Here is a 25,260-nt window from a genome sequence, read left to right on the forward strand (position 1 = left end):
AGGACTCAGGTCAGGACTCTGTGCAGGCCAGTTCATATAGGGATGGTATTGTCGAGTAACCACTCCGCCACAGGGCGTGCCTTATGAAAAGGTGATCGATCGTGTTGAAACATGCAGTCGCCATCCCCGTATTGCTCTTCAACAGTGGCAAGCAAGAAGGTGCCTAAAACATCAGTGTAGGCCTGTAATGCGACGGCGACAAGCAAAAAAACAAGGGGTGCAAGACCCCTCCATGAAGAACACGACCACACTATAACACCACCGCCTCCGAATTTTACTGTTGGCACTACACACGCTGGCATGAGACGTTCACCAAGCATTCGCCATACCCACGCCCTGCCGTCGGATCGCCACATTGTGTACCGTGATTCGTCACTCCGCACAACGTTTCTCCACTGTTCAGTTGTCCCATGTTTACGCTCCTTACAGTAAGCGAGGCGTCGTTTGGCATTTACCGGCGTGATGTGTGGCTTATGAGCAGCCACTCGACCATGAAATACGCATTTTCTCACCTCCCGCCTCACTATCATAGTACTTGCAGTGGATCCTGATGCAGGTTGGAATTCCTGTGTGATGGTAGATGTCTAACTACTACACCTTACGAACCTCTTCAACTGCTGGCAGTCTCTGTCAGTCAACAGACGAGGTCGGCATGTACGCTTTTTGTGCTGTACGCGTCCCTTCACGTTTTCACTTCACTTTCACATCGTAAACAGAGGACCTACGGATGTATAGGAGTATGGAAATCTGGCGTACAGACGTGTGAGACAAGTGACACCCAATCACCTGACTACGTTCAAAGTTTGTGAGTTCCGCGGAGCGCCCCGTTCTGCTCTCTCACGATGTCTAATGACTCCTGAGGTCGCTGATACGGAGTACCTTTCGGTAGGTGGCAGCAAAATGTACCTAACATGAAAAACGTATATTTGTGGGGGTGTACGGATACTTTTGATCACATAGTGTACCTTCTCGCATCTTACTGTGAAGTGCGTCAATGCTTATCCATAACGCATACATTCTTCATATGCTTAATAAAACAGGTATCTATATAAAAAGATGCAGCATTGTATTAAAAACTAGTACAGAATGTATCCTAAAACTTATTTTGTCTTTTAGCAATTTATGTTGTTACAGCTATCACTTGAGAACAGCACTTCAACTGAATTCGCGATCTTAAGCTATTTTAATAAGCCGAGGCAGAAAATGGAATTTCTTACATACTGCACCAATGTGTGAACAGGTAGTCAGAAAACAAGAAAGCACGTTATCATGTCAGTTAACAGCTACTTGAAAGTTCCGTACCTTCGAATACCAAATGCTAATTTGCCCCTGGAGTCTCTTAAATGACGTTACTGAACCAGTGTTAACATTTATTCATTGTCGGAGAATATTAGTACAAGGAAGAAAACCCAGAGGTTAACAACTCGTCCACGCCTAGGTCAGTAGATATTGACAACCTGCTCATTTGGACGAGGTATGGGAAATATAGAACAACAGTATGTTGAAGAGCCTTTCTGTCACCATCATGAAATAACCTAGAAACATAGAAAAACCCAAATAAGTATGGCATAATGGGCATTTGCCTCTTGCCGCTTGAGCACTCATGTCGTATTAATCATACTATCATTCGGCCGATAAACGTCGTGTAGTATATCGTATGTACACACCATAATTCACAAGATGTTAACGAAATCATTAATTTGTGAGCTAGGAGTGCGGTACAACACAATGAAACTATGTAATAACTCACCTCCTCCGAATGAGCCCGGTGCTGCTGGTGGGATGTACCCTGCAACACATCCGGGGAAAAATTAGTTCTATTCATTTCTCTGTTGGTAACATAGACGTAGGAAATCTCAAGTTGCAATAAATAACGTACATGTACAACAGCTTAAGATGTCTATCTTCCATACTCTAAATAGTAAAAGTATATTACTGTTCGTTAAACTTGTATAACTTGGAAGATGTAGCGTCTGAATGAAACTCTGAGTTGGGACGTATGACGTGTTCGGATAATTCAGCAAGTTCATTGTCGGGGACAGATAAAGATCTCGCCATAAAAAAGATTTAATTTTGCCGGATACTGCATCTCCAGCACTCTGAAGAGCAGATTTTCGAGTGACAGGTAGCTACGTGAAACTTGTGTCGACTGATGATTACTGCTAAATCTACCCAACTTGTAACTTCACCTAAAGGCCACGGAGGAGGGACACACGAGTTGGAACTCAGACCCTTTCCCGATGCATCTCTCGCAAGAGCCGATTAGGTAGGCCAGTTAATTGTTCTAAAGTGCTGGTGACAGATTATGGTTCCTTTGTTAACTTTGTTTCGTAAAAGCTATTTAATTAATAACAGTATTTTGTCAGAGTGATCGTTTTAATGGTGTAATGTATTAACGGAAGTTATTAAAGAGCAGTTTTAAAAGACAGCCCGGATTGTTTGGCAGATTTACAGCAATTTCCATTCGGAGAGGAACTATGATGTTCCGCTATGACGACCGGGAGTGATATGCTACCCGCGTACCTCAAGACGCATCGTGGCGAAGCTGCTTATTTGAGTAGCTGAACTGTTACGAATCGAAATACATTGATGGATGCGTTAATCTTCCTGATCGATTTTGTCATTAAAAAAACATACGACGCAGTATGTACTCCATCTGCGGCGTCAGCAGAAGGAAAATGTACGAACACAGCGACAAATAACACTGTGTGAGGTCGTTTTTGGTAACATCTTCGAAACAGCGAACGACGAGTTGGTGCCATTTTGTGTAAAATACTAACGGACATGGACTTAGTCAGTGATATTCAGCAAGTTTCAGTCCTCTAGTAAACAATTCCATCTTGTAGCAGAGAGACGAAATGGTAGTAGTATAGAGCGAGGAACCGCTTTCTCCTATCTTGGAAACGATATTTTCGGCTGTCTATTATTACATGTAGTTATTTATTTCAGATTTAGATTTCAGCTAGTGTGTCATTCTTCAATTACGAGGGGCGTTCAGAAAGTAAGCTCCGATCGGTCGCGAAATGGAAACGACTATGAAAATCCGATAAAGCTTTGCACAGATGTGTTGGGTAGTGTCTCTAGTATAACCCCAGTTAGCATCACGTCGCTCTTCTCATTTCTGAGCTCGCAGTGAGTGCGTAAAGATGTCTAGAAAATAGTGTCTGCCGCCAAGTACGAGGGCCTGGTGAGAAATTTCGCCTGAAGCTATGCAGCTAACATTACATAACTGTCGTGCTGTTTCTTCTTCAAGACAATTCTCAGCCGCATTCTGCAGGGGCAATGAAGATGCTCCTGCATCGTTTTCAAATGGAAATGTGAGATTACCCACAATACAGTCCGCAATTGTCTCCCCCTGAGTTTCATCTCTGGTCACATGAACCGCTGTCTTTGAAGACAACATTTTGACACAGACAACGAGGTGTAGGCCAGCGTGGAGAATTGGCGGAAAGCACTGGCGGCTGCCTTCTATGATGAGGCTATTGAAAAGTTGGTACAACGCTATGACAAAAGTCTAAGTCAGAACGGCGACTACGTAGAGAAGTAGCTGAAAGGTGTAGCTAATTGTTACAAGTAAAACATTTCTGATGTTCACTGTGGTTTCAATTTGGCAGTCAATCGGAGCTTACTTTCTGAACAGGCCTCGTAATAGCTGTTTTTTCATCAATCTTGTGACTGGTTTGATGCTTCGCGCAATGAATTTCTCTCCTGTGCTAACCTCTCCATCTCAGAGCAGCACTTGCAGCCTCCATCCTCCATTGTAGTTGCTGGATGCGTTCCAATCTCTGCCTTTGTCTACAGTTTTTACGCTATACAGCTCGCTTTAGTGCCATGAAAGTTATTCTTTCATGTCTTAACAGACGTCCTATCATCTTGTCCACCTCCTTGTAAGTCGTTACTACATATTTCTTTCCTCGCCAATTCTGTGGAAGACCTCATCTTCCCTTACCTTATCAGTCCACCTAATTTTCAACATTCTTCTTCAGCACCACATCTAAACTTCTTCGATTTCCATCTGTCCCGGTTTTCCCAAGGTCCATATTTCATTCCCATACAACGCCGTGCTCCGAAAGTACACTCTCAGAAATTTCTTCCTCAAGGCCTATGATTGATTCTAGTAGTGCTCTTTTTTCTACTGCTTATATGCTTTTCATGTTCTCCTAGCTCCATCAATCATAGGTTATTTTGCTGCATGGGTGTCAGAATACCTAAACTTCATCTCCTTCTTGATTACCGATTCTGATGTTAAGTTTCTCGCAGGTCTCATTTCTGCTGATTCTCATTATTTTCGTCTTCCGTCGATTTACTAACCATGTCCTGTTCTCAGACTGTTCATTCCACTCAACAGATGATGTAATTCTTCCCCACTCTCACTGACGCCAGCATTGTTTACAGCGAATCTTATCATTTTAATCCTGTAACCTTCCCTTTCGTGACTACCAATTCTGATGCTAAGTTTATAGCAGGTCTCATTTCTGCTTCTTCTAATGACTTTCGTGTTTTCAGCGAATCTCATCTCTGTAATCCTGTAACCTTCAATTTCATTGCCATTCTGGAAGCTTTCTTTTCTTTCTTCTATGTATGTACTGAAGAGTAGGGGGGAAATAATACACCCATTTCTTACGCTTTTTTTCGAGCACTACGGTTTTGGTCTTCACGCTCTTTTTCTAGCACTACGTTTTTGGTCTTGAGGCTTATTGTTCTCTCTTGTTGCTTGTAGATATTGTATATTACCCGGCTTTCACTATAGCTTGCCCCTATTTTACTCATAATTTCTAACGTCTTGATCCATCTTACATTGTCCAACGGTTTTCCGCGATCGACAAATGCTACCGACACATCTTGAGTTTTCTTCGATCTTGCTTCCAATATTAACCGCAACGTCAGAATAGCCTCTCTGGTGCTTCTATTTTGCTGATGATGGGCCCGTGGTGTAGGGATACCGTCTTTGATGAATAATCAAAATGTCATCGGTTTCGGGTTCGAAACTCATCACCGCTGAAATTTGATTAATAATCAGCATTGGCAGCCGAAGATTTCCGGCATAAATAGTCACTCTGAATCTGCCAACGGCCTTATCAAAGAGGGAGGAGGAGCACAACGATGTTCAGGGCACTCTGTTGGCGTTGGGGTGGGAAAGTGCCCCCATAGACGGAAGAATCAGCGTTGACCAACGGCATGAGGATGCTTTAGGCAATGGAAAGTACTGCATTAAAGACACATAAATGTGTATCCACAGGAAATCTGGGTTGTAACTGGAAAAGTATCACGATGATCTCTCCATTGACAAAAGATGTCGGAATAGTTCTCCATTCGCATCTCCGGGAGTGGACTGCAAGCGGGAGGTGACCATGAGAAAAGATTCAATAACCAAGGATAACGTTCTACGCGCCAGGGCGTGACACGTCAGAACCTTGAACTTGGCAGGGAAGCTAGAAAATCAGAAGAGGGAGATGCTGAGGCTCAAGCTAGACATAGTAGGGGTCAGTGATGTGAAATGAGAAGAAGACAAGGGTTTCTGCTCAGATGAGTGTAGGGTGATATCAAGAGAGCGGAAATTGGTATAACTGGAATAGTATTCGTTATGAATAGGAGAGTAGGGCAGAGAGTGTGTTACTGTGAACAGTTCAGTGATAGGGTTGTTGTTATCAGAATCAGGAATGGACAGCAGACCAGAAAGAGAGATGAAAATCTGATAGTCATGGGGCCTGGAATGCGGCTGTAGAGGAAGCTTTAGCAGAAAATGTTGACCAAGGAATGAGAGAGGAATAAGACTAATTGAATTTTGTAATAAATGTCAGCGAGTAATAGCGAATATTCTGTTCAAGAATCACCAGAGGAGGAGCTATGCTTGGAAAAGGTCAGGTGGTAATAGACGATTTCAGTTAGATTACATCATGGTCGGACAGAGTTTCCGAATTCGGATACTGGATATAATATTGATGAAGAGTAGGCTGAAGTTTAAGAGATTAGTCAGGACGAAACATTACTGAAATGAAATGGATACGGAATTACTGAAAAATTACGAGATACATTTGAAATTATCTCCGACTGTAGCTGCAACAATAAGGAATAGATCAGTAGGCAGTACAGATGAAGAAGAGTGGACATCTCTAAAAAGGACAGTCACGTATGCTGGAAAGAATAACGTAGGTACAAAGAAGGTATCTGTGAAACCATGGGTAACAGAGGTAATACTCAGTTAATCGACGAGAGCTTCTATGATGGGGGAACATTTGTCTGATGTGATAGAAGAAGAAACAGGAGTCGATTTATAAGAGATGGGGAATCCAGTATTATAATCAGAATTTAAGAGAGCTTCGGAAGAGTTAAGATCAAATAAGTGAGAAGAAATAGGTAACATTCCATCATAATTTATAACATCATTGGCGAAAGTGGCAACAAACCGGCTATTCAACTTGGTGTGTAGAATGTATGAGTCGGGCGACATACCATCCGACTTTGGAAAAGATATGATCCATGCAATTCCGGAAACTGCAAGAGCTGACAAATACGAAAATTTTACCACAACCACCTTAACAGTTCGTGCCTCGAAGTTTCTGACAAGAATAGCATACAGAAGAACTGAAAAGAAAACTGAGGATGTGTTAGATGACGATCGATTTGGCTTTAGGAAAGGTAAAGAAACCAGAGAGGTAATGCTGACGTTGCGGTTGATAATGGAAGCAAGACTTTAAAAAATCAGGACATGTTCATAGGATTTGTCTACCTGGAAAAAGGGTCCGCCAAATTAAAATGCTGAAAGGTATTCGAAACTCTGAGGAAAATAGGAGTAATCTGTAGGGAGAGACGGGTAATATACAATATGTATAAGAGGCAAGAAGGAATGATAAGAGTGGACGACCAAGAACGATGTGCTCGGGTTAAAAAGGGTGTCAGAAGGGGAAGTAATCTTTCGCCCCTACTGTTCATCTGTCCAGCGAAGAAGCAATGATGGAAATATCAGAGAGATTCAGGGGTGGAATTAAAACTCAAGGTGAAAGAATATCAACGATACGATTTGCTGATGAGATTGGTATCCTGTGTGAAAGTGAAGAAGAATTACATGATCTGCTGAACGGAACGAACAGTCTAATGAGTACAGAATATGGACTGAGAGTAAATCGAAGAAAGACGAAATTAATGAGAAGTAGTAGAAATGAGAACAGCGAGAAACTAAATATCAGGATTAATGGTCACGAAGTAGATGAAGTTAAGGAATTGTGCTACCTAGGCAGTAAAATAACCATTGACGAACGGAGCAAGGAGGACAGCAAAGGCAGACTAGCAGTGGCAAAAAGGGCAATCCTGGCCAAGAGACGTCTACTAGTACTGAACATAGGCCTTAATTTGAGGAAGAAATTTCTTAGAATGTACGTCTGGAGTACAGTACTGTATTGTAGTGAAACGTGGACTGTGAGGAAACCGGAACAGAAGAGAATCGATGCATTTGAGATGCGGCGCTACAGGCGTTGAAAATTAGGTGGACTGATAATGTGAGGAATGAGGAGTTTCTGCGCAGAATCGGAGAGGAAAGGAACATGTAGAAAACACTGATAAGGAGAAGGGATAGGATGATAATATATCTGGTATGACATGAAGGAATGACGTACATAGTACTAGAGGGAGCAGTAGAGTTCAAAAACTGTAGAGGAAGACAGAGACTGGAATACATCTAGCAAATAATCGAGGACGTAAGTTGCAAGAGCTACTCTGAGATGGAGAGATTGTCGCAGGAGAGGAATTCGTGGCAGGCCGCATCCAACCGATCGGCAGACTGTGGACTCAAAAGAAAAAAAAGCTAAACTGACCGTTATTTAACAGACCTTAGATTTTTTTCTCTGTATGTTATTCTCATCAGCAACTTGGATGCTGACTGTACGATAAATATTTCTTGCATTTGTTAGCTCTTGCAGTCTCCGGGACTGTGCAGATGATGTTTTTCCGCGAGTCACCTGGTATATCGCCAGAATTTCACATTCTACATACTAACGTTAATAGCTGTTTGGTTGCCACTTGCCCCCAATGATTTTCAAAAATCTAACCCAATGTTGTGTATCCCTTCTGCCTTATTTTTTCCTAAACCTTCTAGAGGTCCTTTAAATTCTGATTCTAAATGCTGGCTTCCCTATATTTTCTATATCGTCTCCTGTTTCTTCTTCTAACACATCAGACAAGGCTTTCCCCTCATACGGAATTTCAATGCACTCTTTCCACCTACCCGCTCTGTCCTTTGCATGTAATGGTGGAATCTCCTTTGCACTCTTAATGCTACTACGCTTGATTTTAATTTCACCGAAGGTTGTCTTGATCTTTCTACATGGTTTGTCAGTCCTTCGATTTTTTTCATATTGATCATGCAGCTATTCTCCTTAGCTTGTCTCTACTTCGCATGTATTTTTCTGGTTCTGTAAAGTCGAATCTGCTCAAAGCTTACTTGAACATCCAAAGGAAGATACGAAGTGTGAAGCAAGAGATGATTACGCCGCTAGATCGGAAGACTGCAAACTGTGACAAATTCAATTTTAGGGATATGTTCTGTTCTCAAAATTTGTAAGTTAGTTGTATATTCCGTAGCTTATTTGAATGATTGTTTTCCTGTGGAACGAATCAGTTTGCAGGATGAAACTTCCTGGCAGATTAAAACTATGCGCCGGACCGAGACTCGAGCTCGGGACCTTTGCCTTTCGCGGGCAAGTGCTCTACCAACTGAGCTACCCAAGCACGACTCACGCACCGACCTCACAGCACACTCCACTGCAGAGTGGAAATCTCATTCTGGAGTTTGCAGGATGATTATACAAGTCGAGTGTCAGCATTAGTTAACGCATTGTTTTTAACACTACTCAGGCAACTACAGGTAAAAACTAACTGCATTTTTATTCTTATTTTATTTGTCATTATCATGCTACCAGTCTTAAACAGAAATTCGTCCATGGAATAGAATGAGCTGTCCAGGAGAAATTATATTAGATTAGATTTCAAGCTTGCTTAGCTACCTACAGACATTACATGTTATTGGGCTAGTGATCAAAAATTGTTGTTGTTGAATATTGAACTACTTTGTATTTGTGGACATCGTAATTCCTCTCAAAATGTCATGGATTACTTACGACGAATTTCGTTAGCGAATATATGAGCTCTGATGTTGCAGCTGGAACGCCTAACTCCTCGAAGGGATTCATACATGGCATCCATGAATGAACACCACATGTCATTGTTACTGCTCCCTATTATGTAATCAGTACCTTCTATGTGATGAGTTAGTCCAAAAAATTATTTCGTGCGACAGTACCTAATGGAAAGATGCAAAATATTTCAGGAAGCTGATTTGTTTGTATCCAAGACTAGCAATTATACTAAGAGCAAAAGTAGCTGAACGTAACTGTTTGAGAAGCCCAGAAATAAGCTTCTTCCAGTTTAAGTTTTTATGAATATGTGAAGCCAAATATTTTGAGCTTTCTACCATATTTCTTGGTAACGGTTCATGTGCTACAGCAATTGCCGGTATGACTCTATTTGTTTTACAGAACTAAATACAGCGTATTTTATTTTCAAAATTGATGAAGAGTCTATTTTCAGAGAACTATTTAATAATTCCTTGTAAAATATCATTAACATCTCTTCTGTTCATTTCTTTCTTATGTGTTTTATTGTAGCAGTAGTCTCGTTTGCAGAACGTACCAATTCTGCTTGTTGAATATTAAGTGGAAGGTCATTCACATATATAAAGAAGAGGAGTGGATCCAAAGTTTAACCCTAGAGACTCTGTGTGCCATTCCTCCCCAGTCACTAAAATTTTCTACCTGTCCAACATCGTTTGAATTATTCAGCACTACTTTTAATTAATTGTGTTTGTCAAATTTGATTCAAACCAGTTGTTTGTAAGGCTGTCAGTTCTATAAGACTTAAGTTTTTCTAAGTGTGTAACATGATCTACAGAACCAAACGCCATCGAATGATCACAAAAGCGCCACCTGGCAATATTTTTTTACTTAGGGTTTGTAATAAAAAAAATGGTTCAAATGGCTCTGAGCACTATGGGACTCAACTGCTGAGGTCATTAGTCCCCTAGAACTTAGAACTAGTTAAACCTAACTAACCTAAGGACATCACAAACATCCATGCCCGAGGCAGGATTCGAACCTGCGACCGTAGCGGTCTCGCGGTTCCAGACTGCAGCGTCTTTAACCGCACAGCCACTTCGGCCGGCTACTTAGGGTTTGTAATATATTGGTTAGCGAATGAGTAAATAGAATTATCAGTGGAACAACCTTCCTGGAGTCCAAAGTGTAATACGTTAAGTAAATTGTTTCTACTTAATTGTGACACTAGTCTTTAGTACGTTACTTTTTCGAATATTATAAAAGTCCGTACCTCACTGTGAAATGCCCCAGTGCTTATCCTTTCCGCATAAATAGACATCGTCGTCGTGTGCATCATGTTTGCAAGCTCTATATGCTGAATAGATGTATATAAATCTACTAAAATGAATACAGTTTGTATCCCTGAAACGTATTTGGTCTTTTAATAAATTACATTGTTGCAGGTATCACTTTAGACGGCACTTCAACAGAATTCGCGATCTTAAATAAATAAATAAATTTTAATAAATCCAGGAAGAAAATTTAATTTCTTACATACTGCATCAGTGTGTGAACATGTGGACAGAAAGCAAGAACTCAGTTTTTAATGTCAGCTAACAGCTGCTTGAAAGTTCCGTTCCATGGAATTCCGAATGCTAAGTTGCCCCTGGAGTGATCTAAAATGAGGAATAAATACCCTTACGTCTAGAGTAACTGAACCAGTGTCTACATTTAATCATTGTCGGACAATTTTACAACAAGGAAGGAAGCCTAGGTCATTAGTGACTGGCCACCTATCCATTTGGATGAAGGCTGGGGAAGGTAACGCAACAATGTGTTGAGGAGTCTGCTATGCCACCACCACAAAAGAATCCACGACAAACATGGAAAAACTCTAATCAGAATGGCAGCATGACCATTTGCCTCTTGCAGCTTGAGCATACATATCGAATTAACAATACTCTTAGTCGGCCGATAATTTTCGCGTATTTAATGAGTATTTCATACACACACATCGTAATGCACAAGATATTAAGTAAATCATTACTTTTTGTGCACACAGTGCAATGAAACACAATGAAATGATGTAATAACTCACCTCCGGCGAGTGAGCCCGCTGCTCCAGGTGAGATGTGTACTGCAAAACATTCGAGGAAAAATTAGTTCCACTCGTTTCTCTGTTGGTAACATAGAGATATGTAATCTTAGGATGCAATAAATAACGTACATGTACAAAACCTTAATACACTAAAAGTATATTACTGTTCGTTAAATTTGTATGACTTGGAAGAGGTAGTGTCTGAATGAAACTCTGAGTTGGGACGTATGAAGTGTTAGGATAACTCAGTAAGTTTATTGTCTGCGACAGATAAAGATCACGTCATAAAAAAGATTTAATTTTGCGGGATGTTTCGTCTGCAACGCTCTGAAGAACAAAATTTCGAGTGACAGGTAGCTACGCGAAACTTGTATCGACTGATGATTACTGCAAAATCTACCCAACTCATGTGATTCTTCAGTGGCAATTAAGTAAATGCCTATCCACAGATGTGTGTAGTGAGTCACAAGGGAAGCTAAGGCAATGAAAATGAATTATGGGGCTGCAATATTTCTTGAAATTCGATGAAGTGGGTCAACATATGGCTTGCTCATATACCTTAGCAGAGTAACGTCTGAAGTTTTGGCGTCTGGGTAGTCTTGATAGTTTCTGTGACCAAAGAAATCAAATGCTTCTAACTTCACCTACAGGACAAGGAGGTGGGACATACGAGTTCGAACTTAGACCTTTTCGCATCGCATGTCTTTCAAGAGCCGTTGCGATAGCCGGCTAACTTCTGTAAAGTGTTGACGACAGATTATGATTTCTTTGTTAAATTTGATTCTTAAATGTATTTCGTTATTAACAGTATTTCGTCAGAGTGATCGGGTTAATGGTGTAATGTATTAACCAGAGTTACTAAAGAGCAGTTTTGAAAGACAGCCCGGACTGTCTGGGAGACTCACAGCAGTTCCCATTCGGAGAGGAACTATGATGTTCCGTACGACGACCGGGAGTGATATGCTACCCGCGTACCCCAAGAAGCTCCGTGGCGAAGCTGCTTATTAGAGTAGCTGAAATGATGCGAATCGAAATACACTGACGCATGCGTGAAGCTTCCTGAGCGCTTTTAACATTAGCAATACATACGACGCGATGTGTACTCCATCTGACATGTCATTAAACGGGAAATGTACGAACACAGCGATAAAGCACATGGAGCCATTTTTGTGAAAAAGACGCTCTGTAAGTTCTTTTTCGATAACATCTTCGAAGCACCTAGTTAGTGCAATTTCGTGTAAAATACTAACGGACATGGACTTAGTCAATGAGATGCAATAAGTCGCCTTCTTTTAGTGAACAATTTCATCTAGTAGCAGAGTGACGAAATTGCAGTAGCACAGTGCGAGGACTCACTTTCTCCTTTTTCGAAATGATATTTTCCTTTGTATGTTATTACATGTATTTATATATTTCAGATTACAATTTCAGCTAGATAGCCATTCTTCAAGTAATAACTGTTTTTTTTTATCAATCTTGTGACTGGGTTGATGCTTAACGCAATGAATTCATCACCTGTGCTAACCTCTCCATCTCAAAGCAGCACTTGCAGCCTCCATCCTCCATTATTATTGCTGGATGCGTTCCAATCTCTGCCTTTCTCTACAGTTTTTACGCTATACAGCTGGCTCTAGTACCATGGAAGTTATTCTTTCATGTATTAACAGACGTCCTATCATCTTGTCCACATCCTTGTCAGACGTTACTACATATTTCTTTCCTCGCCAATTCTGTCGAAGACCTCATCTTTCCGTACCTTATCAGTCCACCTAATTTTCAACATTCTTCTGCAGCACCACATCTCAAGTTCTTCGATTTCCTTCTGTTCCGGTTTTCCCGCAGTCCATGTTTCACTCCCATACAACACCGTCCTCCAAACGTACATTCTCAGAAATTTCTTCCTGAAATTAAGGCCTGTGTATGATTCTAGTAGACTTCCCTTCGCCAGGACTGACATTTTCGCCAGTGCTAATATGCTTTTTATATCAGAAGCTTCAACGTGGTAGGGAAGGTAGAAAGTCTGAAAAGGGAAATTCTAAGGCTCAAGCTAGATATAGCACGGGTCAGTGAAATGAAATGGTAAGAAGATAAAGGTTTCTGGACAAATGAGTGTAGGGTGATATAAACAGAAGCAGAAAATGGAAGCCTTGAAGCAGGATTCGTTACGAATAGGAAAGTAGTGAAGAGAGTGTGTTACTGTGAGCAGTTCAGTGACAGGATTGTTCTTATCAGAATCGACAGCAAAGAAACACACACAACAATAGTTGAGGTATACATGCCGACGTCGCATCCTAAGATCGGAGATAGAGGAAGTGTATGAGGATATTGAAGGAGTAATGCAGTATGTAATGGGAGAAGAAAATCTAATAGCACCGGGGACTGGAACGCGGTTGTAGAGGGAGGAGTAGAAGAAAAAGTGACAGAAGAATATGAGCTTGGGACAAGGAAGAGAGGGGAGAAAGACTAATTGAATTCTGCAATAAATTTCAGCTAGTAATAGTGAATACTCTGTTCAAGAATCACCAGAGGAGGAAATATGTGATACTGGAAGATTTCAGTTACATTACATCATGGTGGGACGGAGATTCCGAATTCAGGTACTGGATTGTAAGGCTTGTCTAGGAGCAGGTATAGACTCAGATCACAATGTAATAGTCATGAAGAGTAGGCTGAAGTTTAAGAGATTAGTCAGGAAGAATTAATACGCTAAGAAATGGGATACTGAAGTAATAAGGATTTAAGAGACACACTTGAAGTTATCTCACGCTATAGAAACAATAATGAATAGATCAGTAGGCAGTACAGGTGAAGAGGAGTGGACATCTCTAAAAAGGACCATCACAGAAGTTGGAAAGAATAACGCAGGTACAAAGAAGGTAACAGCCACTAAGCCATGTATAACAGAAGAAATACCTCATTTAATCGACGAAAGAAGGAAGTACAAAAATGTTCAGAGAAATTCAGGAATATAGAAATACAAGTCCTTCCCAATGAAATAAGCAGAAAGTGCAGGGAAGCTAAGACGAAATAGTTGCATGAAAAATATGAAGAAATCGAAAAATAAATGACTGCCAGAAGGACTGACTAAGCATATAAGAAAGTCAGAACAATTTTCGGTGAATTTAAAAACAAGGGTGGTATCATGAAGAGTGCAACGGGAATTCCGCTGTTAAATACAGAGAGCGGATAGGTGGCAAGAGTACCTTGAAGGCTTCTATGAGGAGGGAATATTTGTCTGATGTGATAGAAGAAGAAACAGGAGCCGATTTAGAAGAGATGGAGAATCCAATACTAGAATCAGAATTTGAGAGAGCTCTGGAGGACTTCAGATCAATTAACGCAGAAGGGACAGATAACATTCCATCAGAATGTCTAACATCACTGGGGAAAGTGGCAACAAACCGAGTATTCAAGTCGGTGTACAGAATGTACGAGTCGGGCGACACACCATCTGACTTTCGAAAAAATATCATCCATACAATTCCGAAGACTGCAAGAGCTGACAAGTACGAAAATTAACGCACAATCAGCTTAACAGCTCATGCAACCAAGTTTCTGACAAGAATAATATACAGAAGAATACAAAAGAACACTGAAGATGTGTTAGATGACGATCAGTTTGGCTTTAGGAAAGGTAAAGGAACCAGGGAGGTAATTCTGACGTTGCGGTTGATGATGGAAGCAAGACTAAAGAAAAGTCAAGACACGTTCATAGGATCTGCCTACCTGGAAAAGGCGTCCGCCAAATTAAAATGGTTCAAGATGTTCAGAATTCTGAGCAAAATAGGGGTAAGCAATAGGGAGAGACGGGCAAGATGCAATATGTACACGAGCTGAGAGGGAATAATGAGAGTGGCCGACGAAGAACGAAGTGCTGGGATTGAAAAGGGTGTCAGAGGGGAAGGAGTCTTTCGTCCCTACTGTCCAATCTATACGTCGAAGGAGCAATGATGTAAATAGAGGAAAGCTTCAGGAGTGCAATTAAAACTCAGGGTGAAAGGATATCAACGATACGGTTTGCCGATGACATTGCTTTCCAGAGTGAAAGTGAAGAAGAACTACATGATCTGCTGAATGGATTGAACAGTCTAATTAGTACAAAATATGGATTGAGAGAAAATCGAAGAACGGAGAAAGTAATGAGAAGTAGCATAAATGACCACCGTGCCCAATTTAACATCAGGATTGACGCTCACGAGGTAGATGAAGTTAAAGAATTATACTACCTAGGCAGCAAAATAATCATTGACGGACGGAGCAAAGAGGACATCAAAAGCAGACAAGCACTGGCAAAGATGGCAATCCTGGCCAAGAGAAGTCTACTAGTACCAAACAAAGACCGCAATGTGAGGAAGAAATTTCTGAGAATGTACGTTCGGAGCACAGCGTTATATGGTAGTGAAACATGGACTGTGCGAAAACCGGAACTGAGAGGAACTGATTGTACGATAATTCTCGTATTGGCTGACTCATACAACTTTCGAATTTTAAAAATTCCAATTGAATGTTCTCTATCCTTTCTGCCTTACTTGATCTTAAGTCTTCCAAAACGCTTATAAATTCTGATTCTAATACTCGATCTCTTATCTCTTTCCTATTGACCCGCTTCCCCTTCTCATACATCATCAGACGATTCCTCTTCTCCATACAGGCTTCCAGTGCACTGTTTCACAATAACTGATTTGCTGCCCTACCTTCCTATTCATAAGGAATCCTACTACCGTTATACCTTTTCCTGCTGCTGTTGGTATTACGCTATACTCATATGACCATAAATCCTCGTTTTCTTTCAATTTCACTTCACCGACTGCCACTGTATCCAGACTGAACCTTAGAATTTCCCTTTTTGGATTTTCTCATTCCCTGCCACGTTCAAACTTCTGACATTGAGTGCCCCGCCTTGTAGAACTTTATTCTTTCCTTGGTTGTTTAATCTGTTTAGTTATTTAATATGTTTCTCATGGTCACCATCTTTTGGCAGTCCCTTCCTGGAGATCTGAATTGGGTACTAGATCGGAACTGGAAATTTTTGCCAAGAGAGATATCACCATAACACTTTTCCAGTTACAGACCACATGTCCTGTGGATAAACGTAATGTGTCTTTAATGCAGTAGTTTCCATTGCCTTCTGCGTCCTCATGTCGTTGATTCTTCCACATTTTAGAGGCAGTTTCCCACCCCAAGGGCAAGGTCAATCGGTACACTAATTTCTCAGGTAGCAGTAGGGTGCAACGCAATAAAACGATGCAATATCTCACCTGACGCAGATGAGAACGGCACTGCAGGTGGGTAGTAGCCTGCAAAACATACAGGAAACAAAATTAGTTCCTCTCATTTTGCCAATGGCAACCCAGCTAACAAACTCTTAGAATACAATTAACAACACAATCTGCAAAATTTTACGAATCAAATCTAAAATATTAAAATTAAATTGCTGTTCATTAAATTTGAAAAATACAAGTGAGATATTGTCTGAATGAAACCTTGAGTTGGGACATAAGCCATGCTCAGATAACCCAGTAAGTTCATTACAGGCGACAGGTAAGGATCTCATCATAAAATATATTTAATTGTTTTGGAAGTTTCGTCGGCAACGCCATGAAACAATTAAATTTCGAGTGACGGATCACTATGTGAAAGTGGTATTGACTGACGATTACGGCAAAAGCTATCCTAGTGCTTGGTCTGTGGCAATCTCTGTAATGGCCATTCTCATATGCTGGGGAAGCTGTGGAACGTGCTGAGAAGCAAGTCGCTATGTACTGCTGTGTGGCTTCTGCTTCGGTTGATGGCAGGTACCCTGTGGGGCAGTGTTGCTTCCTGGTTAACATTGAAAGCAACCGGAAACCATCAGCGCCTGTGAACGTATTTCGATTTCTGTCGATTCACCAACTCCCATCAGCCACATTCACCGAGAGTGTTCACAAGGACCACGAGCGACATATCGGAGTCCGTCGCCAGGTCAAGCGGTCTGTATGGAGACAGCACATGTGTAGGCACATGGCAGATCGTAGCGATCGAATCGGACATTTGCGACAATACGGCTGCCTGGCTGTGATTTCTTTGTCTAGAAATTAAGCCTGGTTATGTACTTTTATTCCTTTTCGCTGTGGTCACCTGAAGGAAAGACTTTACATTAGTATTTGTAGTTACTCATGATGTACGAACCATTCTGAGAAGTGGAGTTGCCACTTCTATTATGAAGGAATAAAATTCTGAAAATGTTGATAATCTTAGGTCTGGCAGTGAGCAGCATTTTGAAGCTTGAGCTGTAGGAAGAAAATTTCATGGGGATTTCATAGTAATAACCAAAGTGTACTGAATACCAGCTAGTGATTTAATAACTAGACACGTTATTAAAGCTTTAACTTCTAAACAGAATGAGATAGTATTAAATTGACTTATAATTTATATTTATAGGGCGTGCGAATTCTGCAAAAAGATACTTGATTACCCTGTCATTTAATGTAACCTTTCGTCATGTATAATTTACAATAACAGCTATAGAAATCAGTATTCTGCTATTGATATGTACATGGAAAAAAAGTGGAGCACCGAGAAGGGAAGGAGGAATCAAGATGAAAATTCGAGGATAGAGAGGGTGTGTTGTGTTATTTCAGTGAGTATAATATCGAGTTAAATTTATAATGAACTTGGCAATGTGATTATGATGTTGTACCTCATCTGGTCTGGATATATGTACTGATTACGTTGAGAAGGGTGTCATAAAGCCGTTGTATCCTCCTCTGAGGCAAGCTATCCGACAACGGTTAGAATTAATCTTTCATGTGCTCGATAGCGGCTCGCGGTCGGAGTTAACATCGCAGCTGGTTCCACACATGTTCTATCGGAGGCTGATCTGAGGTTTTACGGGCCATTGGAGAACCTTAACATCACGTTGACAGTTCATACAGACACGTGCCATTTGTGGACGAGCATTTTCCTGTAGAAAGATGGCACCACTGTACTGTCACGTAAAAGGTAACACTTGAGGACTCGGTCTGTCCGTGACGCACCGTTTTGCAGTTCCCTCATCACTACCAGTCGCAACTTGAAGTCACGACGCAAGGGGCAACACCTCTCCCCAGATCGCCGCTATTCTAAACAGAGTGAAACGCCATGCTTCCTGGTCACAGCACCACTCGCGATGAAGCCATTTGTGTTGTGGTGTTATCAGTAGCGAATACCGGGGATGATACTGCATTCAGGCTGCTACTACTTTCTGTCTAAACGTGCGAGACGACACAGAATGTTGCACGAATTGGATTACTTGTTACTGGATGGCAACTGCAGGCGTAAAAGGGACACAATGTGTTAGTTGCACAATACGGCTATCGTCCCTTGTGGCTGTTAGACATGGTCGATCGCAACTTTGACACCGACTAATGCGTGTCCTCACGTTCGCATGCAGTCCAAAATGGGGCTGTTACATTAGAATGACCCACAAATCTGGATATTGCAAGATTTGTCTAGCTGGACAAATGGAGATCAATAAGTGGGTTCAAAAATGTGTGTGAATTCCTAAGGGACCAAACTGCTGTGGTCATCGGTCCTCAGACTTACACACTACTTAGACAAACTAACTAGCACTAAGAACATCACACACACCCATGCCCGAGGGGGTACTCGAACCTCCGGCGGGAGGGGTCGTGCAATCCGTGACATGACGCCTCTAACAGTGCAGCCACTCCGCGCGGAAGACTGGGTCCCTTTCGAATTTTGTGTGGTTCTGACAACGTTGTCTCACAAGAGCGAGCGGCATCTCCATGTCCTTCGCAGCGATCGCTCAACATGTTAATATTGTTCACATTAATTATATACTCTGGCCTGGAAGTAACACTAAACACGAACAACGCCAGCGCACCCTGGTGGCCGTTTTACTTGCCGCAGGGAACTGCACCTCTAATTATTTACATAGCCACTGTGTATGAAGTTGCACTGACATTGTACACATGAGGACTGCAAAGCTAATGCGTGAACAATTGCAGTTAGATCGAATGTAGGGTCCGTCAGAGCGCGAGTCTAGTGGTGACGCGCCTCTGGAGCGGACTTCACGCCGAGCAGACCAACGCGGGAGAGCGAGTGCTGTCTGCATTTACCCCGTGAGTAGAAACCGGGAACGAGTTCCCTCCGCCACAGTTTGAGATACAATCGTTAATAAGCAAGACCAGAACTTAAATCGTAAATGATGTATCCACATGCTAGACATTAGTGCCTTTCAGTTTGTAAATCAGCGTGAGGGACTATCCACTGTCGTAGGAGGGTCATAGTTAAGGCAGGATAAAGAAAAACTGTATTTCAGTTTAAGAAGCTCTCCAAACAGAATGCACTAATAACGGAGACAACTGACAAAGGAATAAAAAATTTTGGCAGGTATATAGAAGGAACAGAAGTTATTTTGGTGACTGGAAACTGGAAACAGCTCATTTTAACTAAATTAGTGTTGCACATAGAGGATATTTACCTCCACGGTTTCCACCAGCTCGTTCCGGATCCACAGCAGATGTGTCATTAGGTTTCACCACCACAAGTGACGTCACAGGAGTCACGAAGGAGTACTGAAACACATAGCATTGATTGTTGGTAATTCATATGGGTGATTATCAACATGTTTCCATCGTCAAAGCGAATACTCACAGTCAGTGACTGTAATCATGCCATAATTACACTACAGTCTCTGATATCAATCTGATTCCACAGACTCCGCGAAGAGCCGCATTTGATCTGAAGAGAAGTCAAGAATATACATTTCATGTAAGTACAACAAGATGAAAAGCATTTACAATGATAAGGATGACAGTACTACAGTGCAGTGTAGTGGTCAGTGCAAGTAATCGACTTTGCCGCAAGCATGTGCGCAACGGACAAACGCTGTTAGCCTTATTTATCGTCAGTTATTTCTCACTTGCATAGCTCCTCCAGTTCTATTCAATATCAGTTCACGATTTACTCGTACCTATAGGAAGTCGAAGAGAGAGTAAGGAGGGTGAGGCTGTGAGAAAATAATACTACAGCTGGTGGAACTGTTGTTGGAGTATGACATGGTTCGCCTGGCTAGGACTTTCAAAGTTTTCCTAAAGCTCTGCCTGAAATGTCTTAATGGCTTATTAAGGAAAGGCACTAACCTTTCTCTTCGATTAGCCTATCAGAGGGTCAGTCCAGTCTCTTGTGACGCCATTTTCCATGCCCCTTTAGCTTGAAAACAGAGAAATGAAACGTACAAATGACTGGTAATGAAATAAGTAGTCCACCTACCACACCAATAAACCTAGTAAGAGCAAAATGTTTAACTTCTTTTGTCTGCCTACAATGAAAAATATTAACGCAAATTGTTTTAAATATTTAGATTTGCACATGCTCGACGCCGTTATTTCACTCATTACGGCACACTGCCGCGTTGATGTTCCCCGCAAGTTCTGACTCACTTCACTGCAAGGCAGTTCGAAATGCATCGCTCGATGGGTTTTTAAGTCCACTGTCACAACATATTTTGAACCAAAACACTGTCGCAGCACTGTTGCTCCTCTCATGGAGTCTTAACAGTTTCACAAACGTCACTATGTAATGTCTTTCTCTGTCTGTTGAACAAATGTCTATCCGATGTGCACGTATCTCTGTATTTGTCGTTCTCAAATCTACAATTATATAGATGCACATGTTTCTTTTTTGCAAATAGGATACATCATTTTGCTGACAAAGCTTTTTGTATGTACCCCTCTCTCTCTGATAGTGATCAACTAAACATCTGGATTCTTGTTTCCGAAAAAACAAGGCTCTGGCTCAACTTTTACAAAGTAATGCAGGTGTGATGTGTGGCATACCCTTATAAGTGTAACCTTTTTATAGACACCAATGTATGTGTTCCTACTATGATGAGGAATACTCTATTGGCGCCCATGCTTAAAATGGCTCTGAGCACTACAGGACTTAACATCTGAGGTCATCAATCCCCTAAGAACTACTTAAACCCAATAAACCTAAGGACATCACACACATCCATGCCCGAGGCAGGATTCGAACCTGCGTTCGTAGCGGTCGCGCGGTTCCAGACTGTAGCGCCTAGAACCGCTCTTCCACAACGGGCGGCAAGTAGAGGACAACGTAACAAGACAATTCTCGTAATGTCATAAGAAAGACTAATTGCTTGTGGCGTACTGTCTTTGCCACTGGCCGTAAACGCAAGTAGCGACACGAACGTAATTACCTGAAATGCGAGAAAAAGCCATTCATAATTAAATAAAAAAACTAAACAAAAACTTGATGCCAGATTCTACACATCACCAACGAACGTAACTATACGTCTACTGTAATTCAGTATTGAATCATAGGCCTACTGAATCAGTATGGAATAAATTATTCGACATGTACATGGAGCAAGGTAAGCACTCTTCCAGTTATGTGTAACAACAAATAGTGGAAGGTAATTGGTTGCATATTATTCTTAACTTTTTTTGCAGAAACGTAAGACACTCATGTATCTCATTATAAAGCGAAGGTATGACAGACAGGAGAAGCAAAATGAATGAATGGCAGAGTACCTTATGCTAGGTTGCGAAAACATCTGAAATGCGAGATGAACTCAGCTGTCTTACTCTATAAAATTGGGTTGCTGAACGACATTGACGAGCTTCACGCTCAGTGTCAAGCCATACAGTCAAAACGCATTTGATGATAAAGAGTTCATCTCTGAACTACCTTAATGCCAAGTATATAAGCAGCAAATGTACTTCCACAGAGAATAACGAGAGTGTTATGTAAGGCTGTTACGATAATTAAATAATTCGGGTTAACAGCTATTGATCTTGATAAAAGAGTTTCATGAGATAGTACAAAACGTTTCGTTTACTCTGACATAAACAAGATTGTTTCCTTTCATTTATTTCGTACGCCACAGCGGCAATGTCTTGTAAGTTACAGAACAACCACAGATAGTTCTGATGACATATTATAGCAAGAACCTAACAATCAGATGTCATGTGTTTCGTTTGCAGTACTAGGCTTGTTTTCTTCAGCTCAAAAACAGTCTACGGAACTGTCGACCAAGATGATAGTAAAAGGAGATTTTAGGAGGTCGTTGTAGCGGTGGAGGTGCAGAATCATGGAAAGCAGTGAATATGACGCGTTGGTTTCTTCTGTATGTTGCGTATAGTACGATTCCAACGAAAATACCCTGGTTATAATGGGTCAGAAATGTTTTTCGGAGAACCCTGTAAAGGCAACAGGTGACAGCAGGAGCAACAGAAGAGTAGTAGGACTCAATTTAAAAAGTAGAATGATCTCAAACATAGTAATGTGCTTAATACTACTACAAAACGTAGCAAACAAATGAGAAGTAATATACGTATATATAATATACTTATAATATAATACAGGGTGATTCAAAAAGAATACCACAACTTTAGGAATTTAAAACTCTGCAACGACAAAAGGCAGAGCTAAGCACTATCTGTCAGCGAATTAAGGGAGCTATAAAGTTTCATTTAGTTGTGCATTTGTTCGCTTGAGGCGCTGTTGACTAGGCGTCAGCGTCAGTTGATGCTAAGATGGCGACCGCTCAACAGAAAGCTTTTTGTGTTATTGAGTACGGCAGAAGTGAATCGACGACAGTTGTTCAGCGTGCATTTCGAACGAAGTATGGTGTTAAACCTCCTGATAGGTGGTGTATTAAACGTTGGTATAAACAACCCGAGGCGATGGATCGGCCGCCAGGCAGCCCGTGACAGAGCACTTCATCACTGGCCTCCAAGAAGCCCTGATCTTACCCTCTGCGATTTTTTCTTATGGGGGTATGTTAAGGATATGGTGTTTTGGCCACCTCTCCCAGCCACCATTGATGATTTGAAACGAGAAATAACAGCAGCTATCCAAACTGTTACGCCTGATATGCTACAGAGAGTGTGGAACGAGTTGGAGTATCTGGTTGATATTGCTCGTGTGTCTGGAGGGGGCCATATTGAACATCTCTGAACTTGTTTTTGAGTGAAAAAAAAAACCTTTTTAAATACTCTTTGTAATGATGTATAACAGAAGGTTATATTATGTTTCTTTCATTAAATACACATTTTTAAAGTTGTGGTATTCTTTTTGAATCACCCTGTATATATAATGCCATAGACTTCAAGAAGACAGTGTGGTAGCTTAACTGTACGGTTATACAATATTCTGTCCTAGTATATCATCCTCTCAAGCTGTAAGTAGAGCAAACTCGCCTGAAAAGTGGAATAAAACGTATGTCGAAGTGCCAGTCCATGATCAATAGATACAGCAATCTCTTCATCACGTACACTTTCACTTTTGAATTAATATTTTTCTCTCCTTTTCTGGACACATTAATCGCCTGCGAATGATATTTAGCAGTTTCAAACAGGCAAACTGTTGCTAATGACACACCTTAAACGTCTGACCTCTGTCTAAAACTGCTTGTTTAGAAATAGTTTTCTATAGAACTTTGATGCTGCGTAAACACCTAACGTTCCTATACAGGCTGTTTCAGATGGTGAGGCTTAACATCAGTATGTGACAAATGATTGTATGAAACATAGCAGTTTGTACAGACTATTCTTACTCAGTAAATTATAGGGGAACCAACAGTTCATCAGGATTCCGAACCACGGTGCCACTCTGCGTTTCTCACACTGAGGAACATACCAGACGTCAAGGAAGTGATAAGTGACGGATAAAAATCGTGGAACTAAACGTGGTCGAAGCCAAGACCTTTCAATCTGAAGTCTGACACGTTACTACTGAGCAACTGAAACGCAACATTGTTTATTTATTCATCTTTGTAAAATGTTTTACTGCGTCGTTAATTATTGCGTGCTAGTCGCTCAGCGTCGTCTCCAGTACGAAGACGTTGGACACGCTCAAGGTGGAATGACTATAAGCTCCCGGATATGATGTTGGTCATACACTAGTTCTTGGAATGCCGAGACATGCAGAGGGTCAACGCGAAATAGTTGCAGAGAGCAAAACTAAAATATGTTATTTATACTGTGACATCATTCATCAGCAGCCTGTACTTCTAGGACATGTCACTTCTCCAAATGCAGCCCTTTGTGTTCTGGTGTTAATGACAGGCTACACATGAGACAGTTCCGTACCTTGCCTCACAATTACTACTCTCTGACCAGTGCTATATGAAGACACAGAATGTTGCAGGAAGTCTATTACCTGTTCAAGGATGTCAGAATATCAAGTGGTTAGAAGTGTTTGGTCAACAATACGGTGATCCTTCCTTCTGCTGATAAGACGTAGTGAAATGGAACGTTGATGACGAATATGCCTGCTCTCACGTTCCTATCAGAGTTCAAATTCACCAGTGTCACAGCTAAATGGTCAACAAATCTGGGTATTGCATGACTCATCCAGCTGACGAAACTGAGTCCCACAATGAGGCCCTTTCAAGCTCTTTCAGGTACTGATAACGATGTCTCACGCGAGCAGATTGCATTTCTATGTCCTCCGTAGTGGTCACTCAACATCTGAAGCTGTTAACACCTTTACGTACCTACCCAGACCTAGTAACAACACTAAACACGAATAAGAGTAATGGACACCAGTGGTCACTCTACCTGTCACAGAGAACTGCAACTCTAATCATTTATATACTTGCTGGCAATATGTACATATATGAAGTTTTACTGACATACGTTTGTCTCTTCTGAACGCTTCACTTATTTTTGTCAGGCTGCGTATACGATGCTTCTCCAGTGAGTTTTGTTGAACTAGTAGTTCAAATCAAAGATGCACACTTGCCAGCCCACCACTTTCATAAAATGATTTTAAACTTTGAAAGAAAGCACTTTGGTTCTATCAGTTTGGCCAGTCCCGTTGCTTGGCAGTCACCCATTTAACTGTAACTGCTACACCCTTGAAGGACAATGACCTGTCTTATATACTCATTTATTGATCTGCCCCTGTGATTCTTTCCTTGCTCCATTTTATCAAGTACAGTTTTGGGATTCGATCCCATACAGATGGAGAATTTTGATCACATATTTCAGCTTTCCGGTCATGTTCACTAATGTGAAAAACACTTAGTTCTACCTATCGTCTGGAATCCACATTAAACTGACT

General features: G+C 41.2%; 1 protein-coding gene across 1 annotated transcript in view; it reads right to left on the minus strand.

Annotated features, from left to right (window-relative positions):
• Positions 1-25,260, minus strand: part of LOC126261561 (inter-alpha-trypsin inhibitor heavy chain H4-like) — a 107,668-nt gene that overhangs the window by 38,885 nt on the left and 43,523 nt on the right. Inside the window, exons 11-14 of the mRNA XM_049958551.1 lie at positions 19,649-19,742; positions 16,443-16,481; positions 11,185-11,223; positions 1,751-1,789 (exon numbers count right to left, since the gene is read on the minus strand). Of these exons, the coding sequence (XP_049814508.1) occupies positions 1,751-1,789; positions 11,185-11,223; positions 16,443-16,481; positions 19,649-19,742 (211 nt within the window). The remainder of the gene's footprint in view (positions 1-1,750; positions 1,790-11,184; positions 11,224-16,442; positions 16,482-19,648; positions 19,743-25,260) is intronic.

This window comes from Schistocerca nitens, chromosome 1 (genome assembly GCF_023898315.1).
Source record: "Schistocerca nitens isolate TAMUIC-IGC-003100 chromosome 1, iqSchNite1.1, whole genome shotgun sequence".
Classification (NCBI taxonomy): domain Eukaryota; kingdom Metazoa; phylum Arthropoda; class Insecta; order Orthoptera; family Acrididae; genus Schistocerca; species Schistocerca nitens.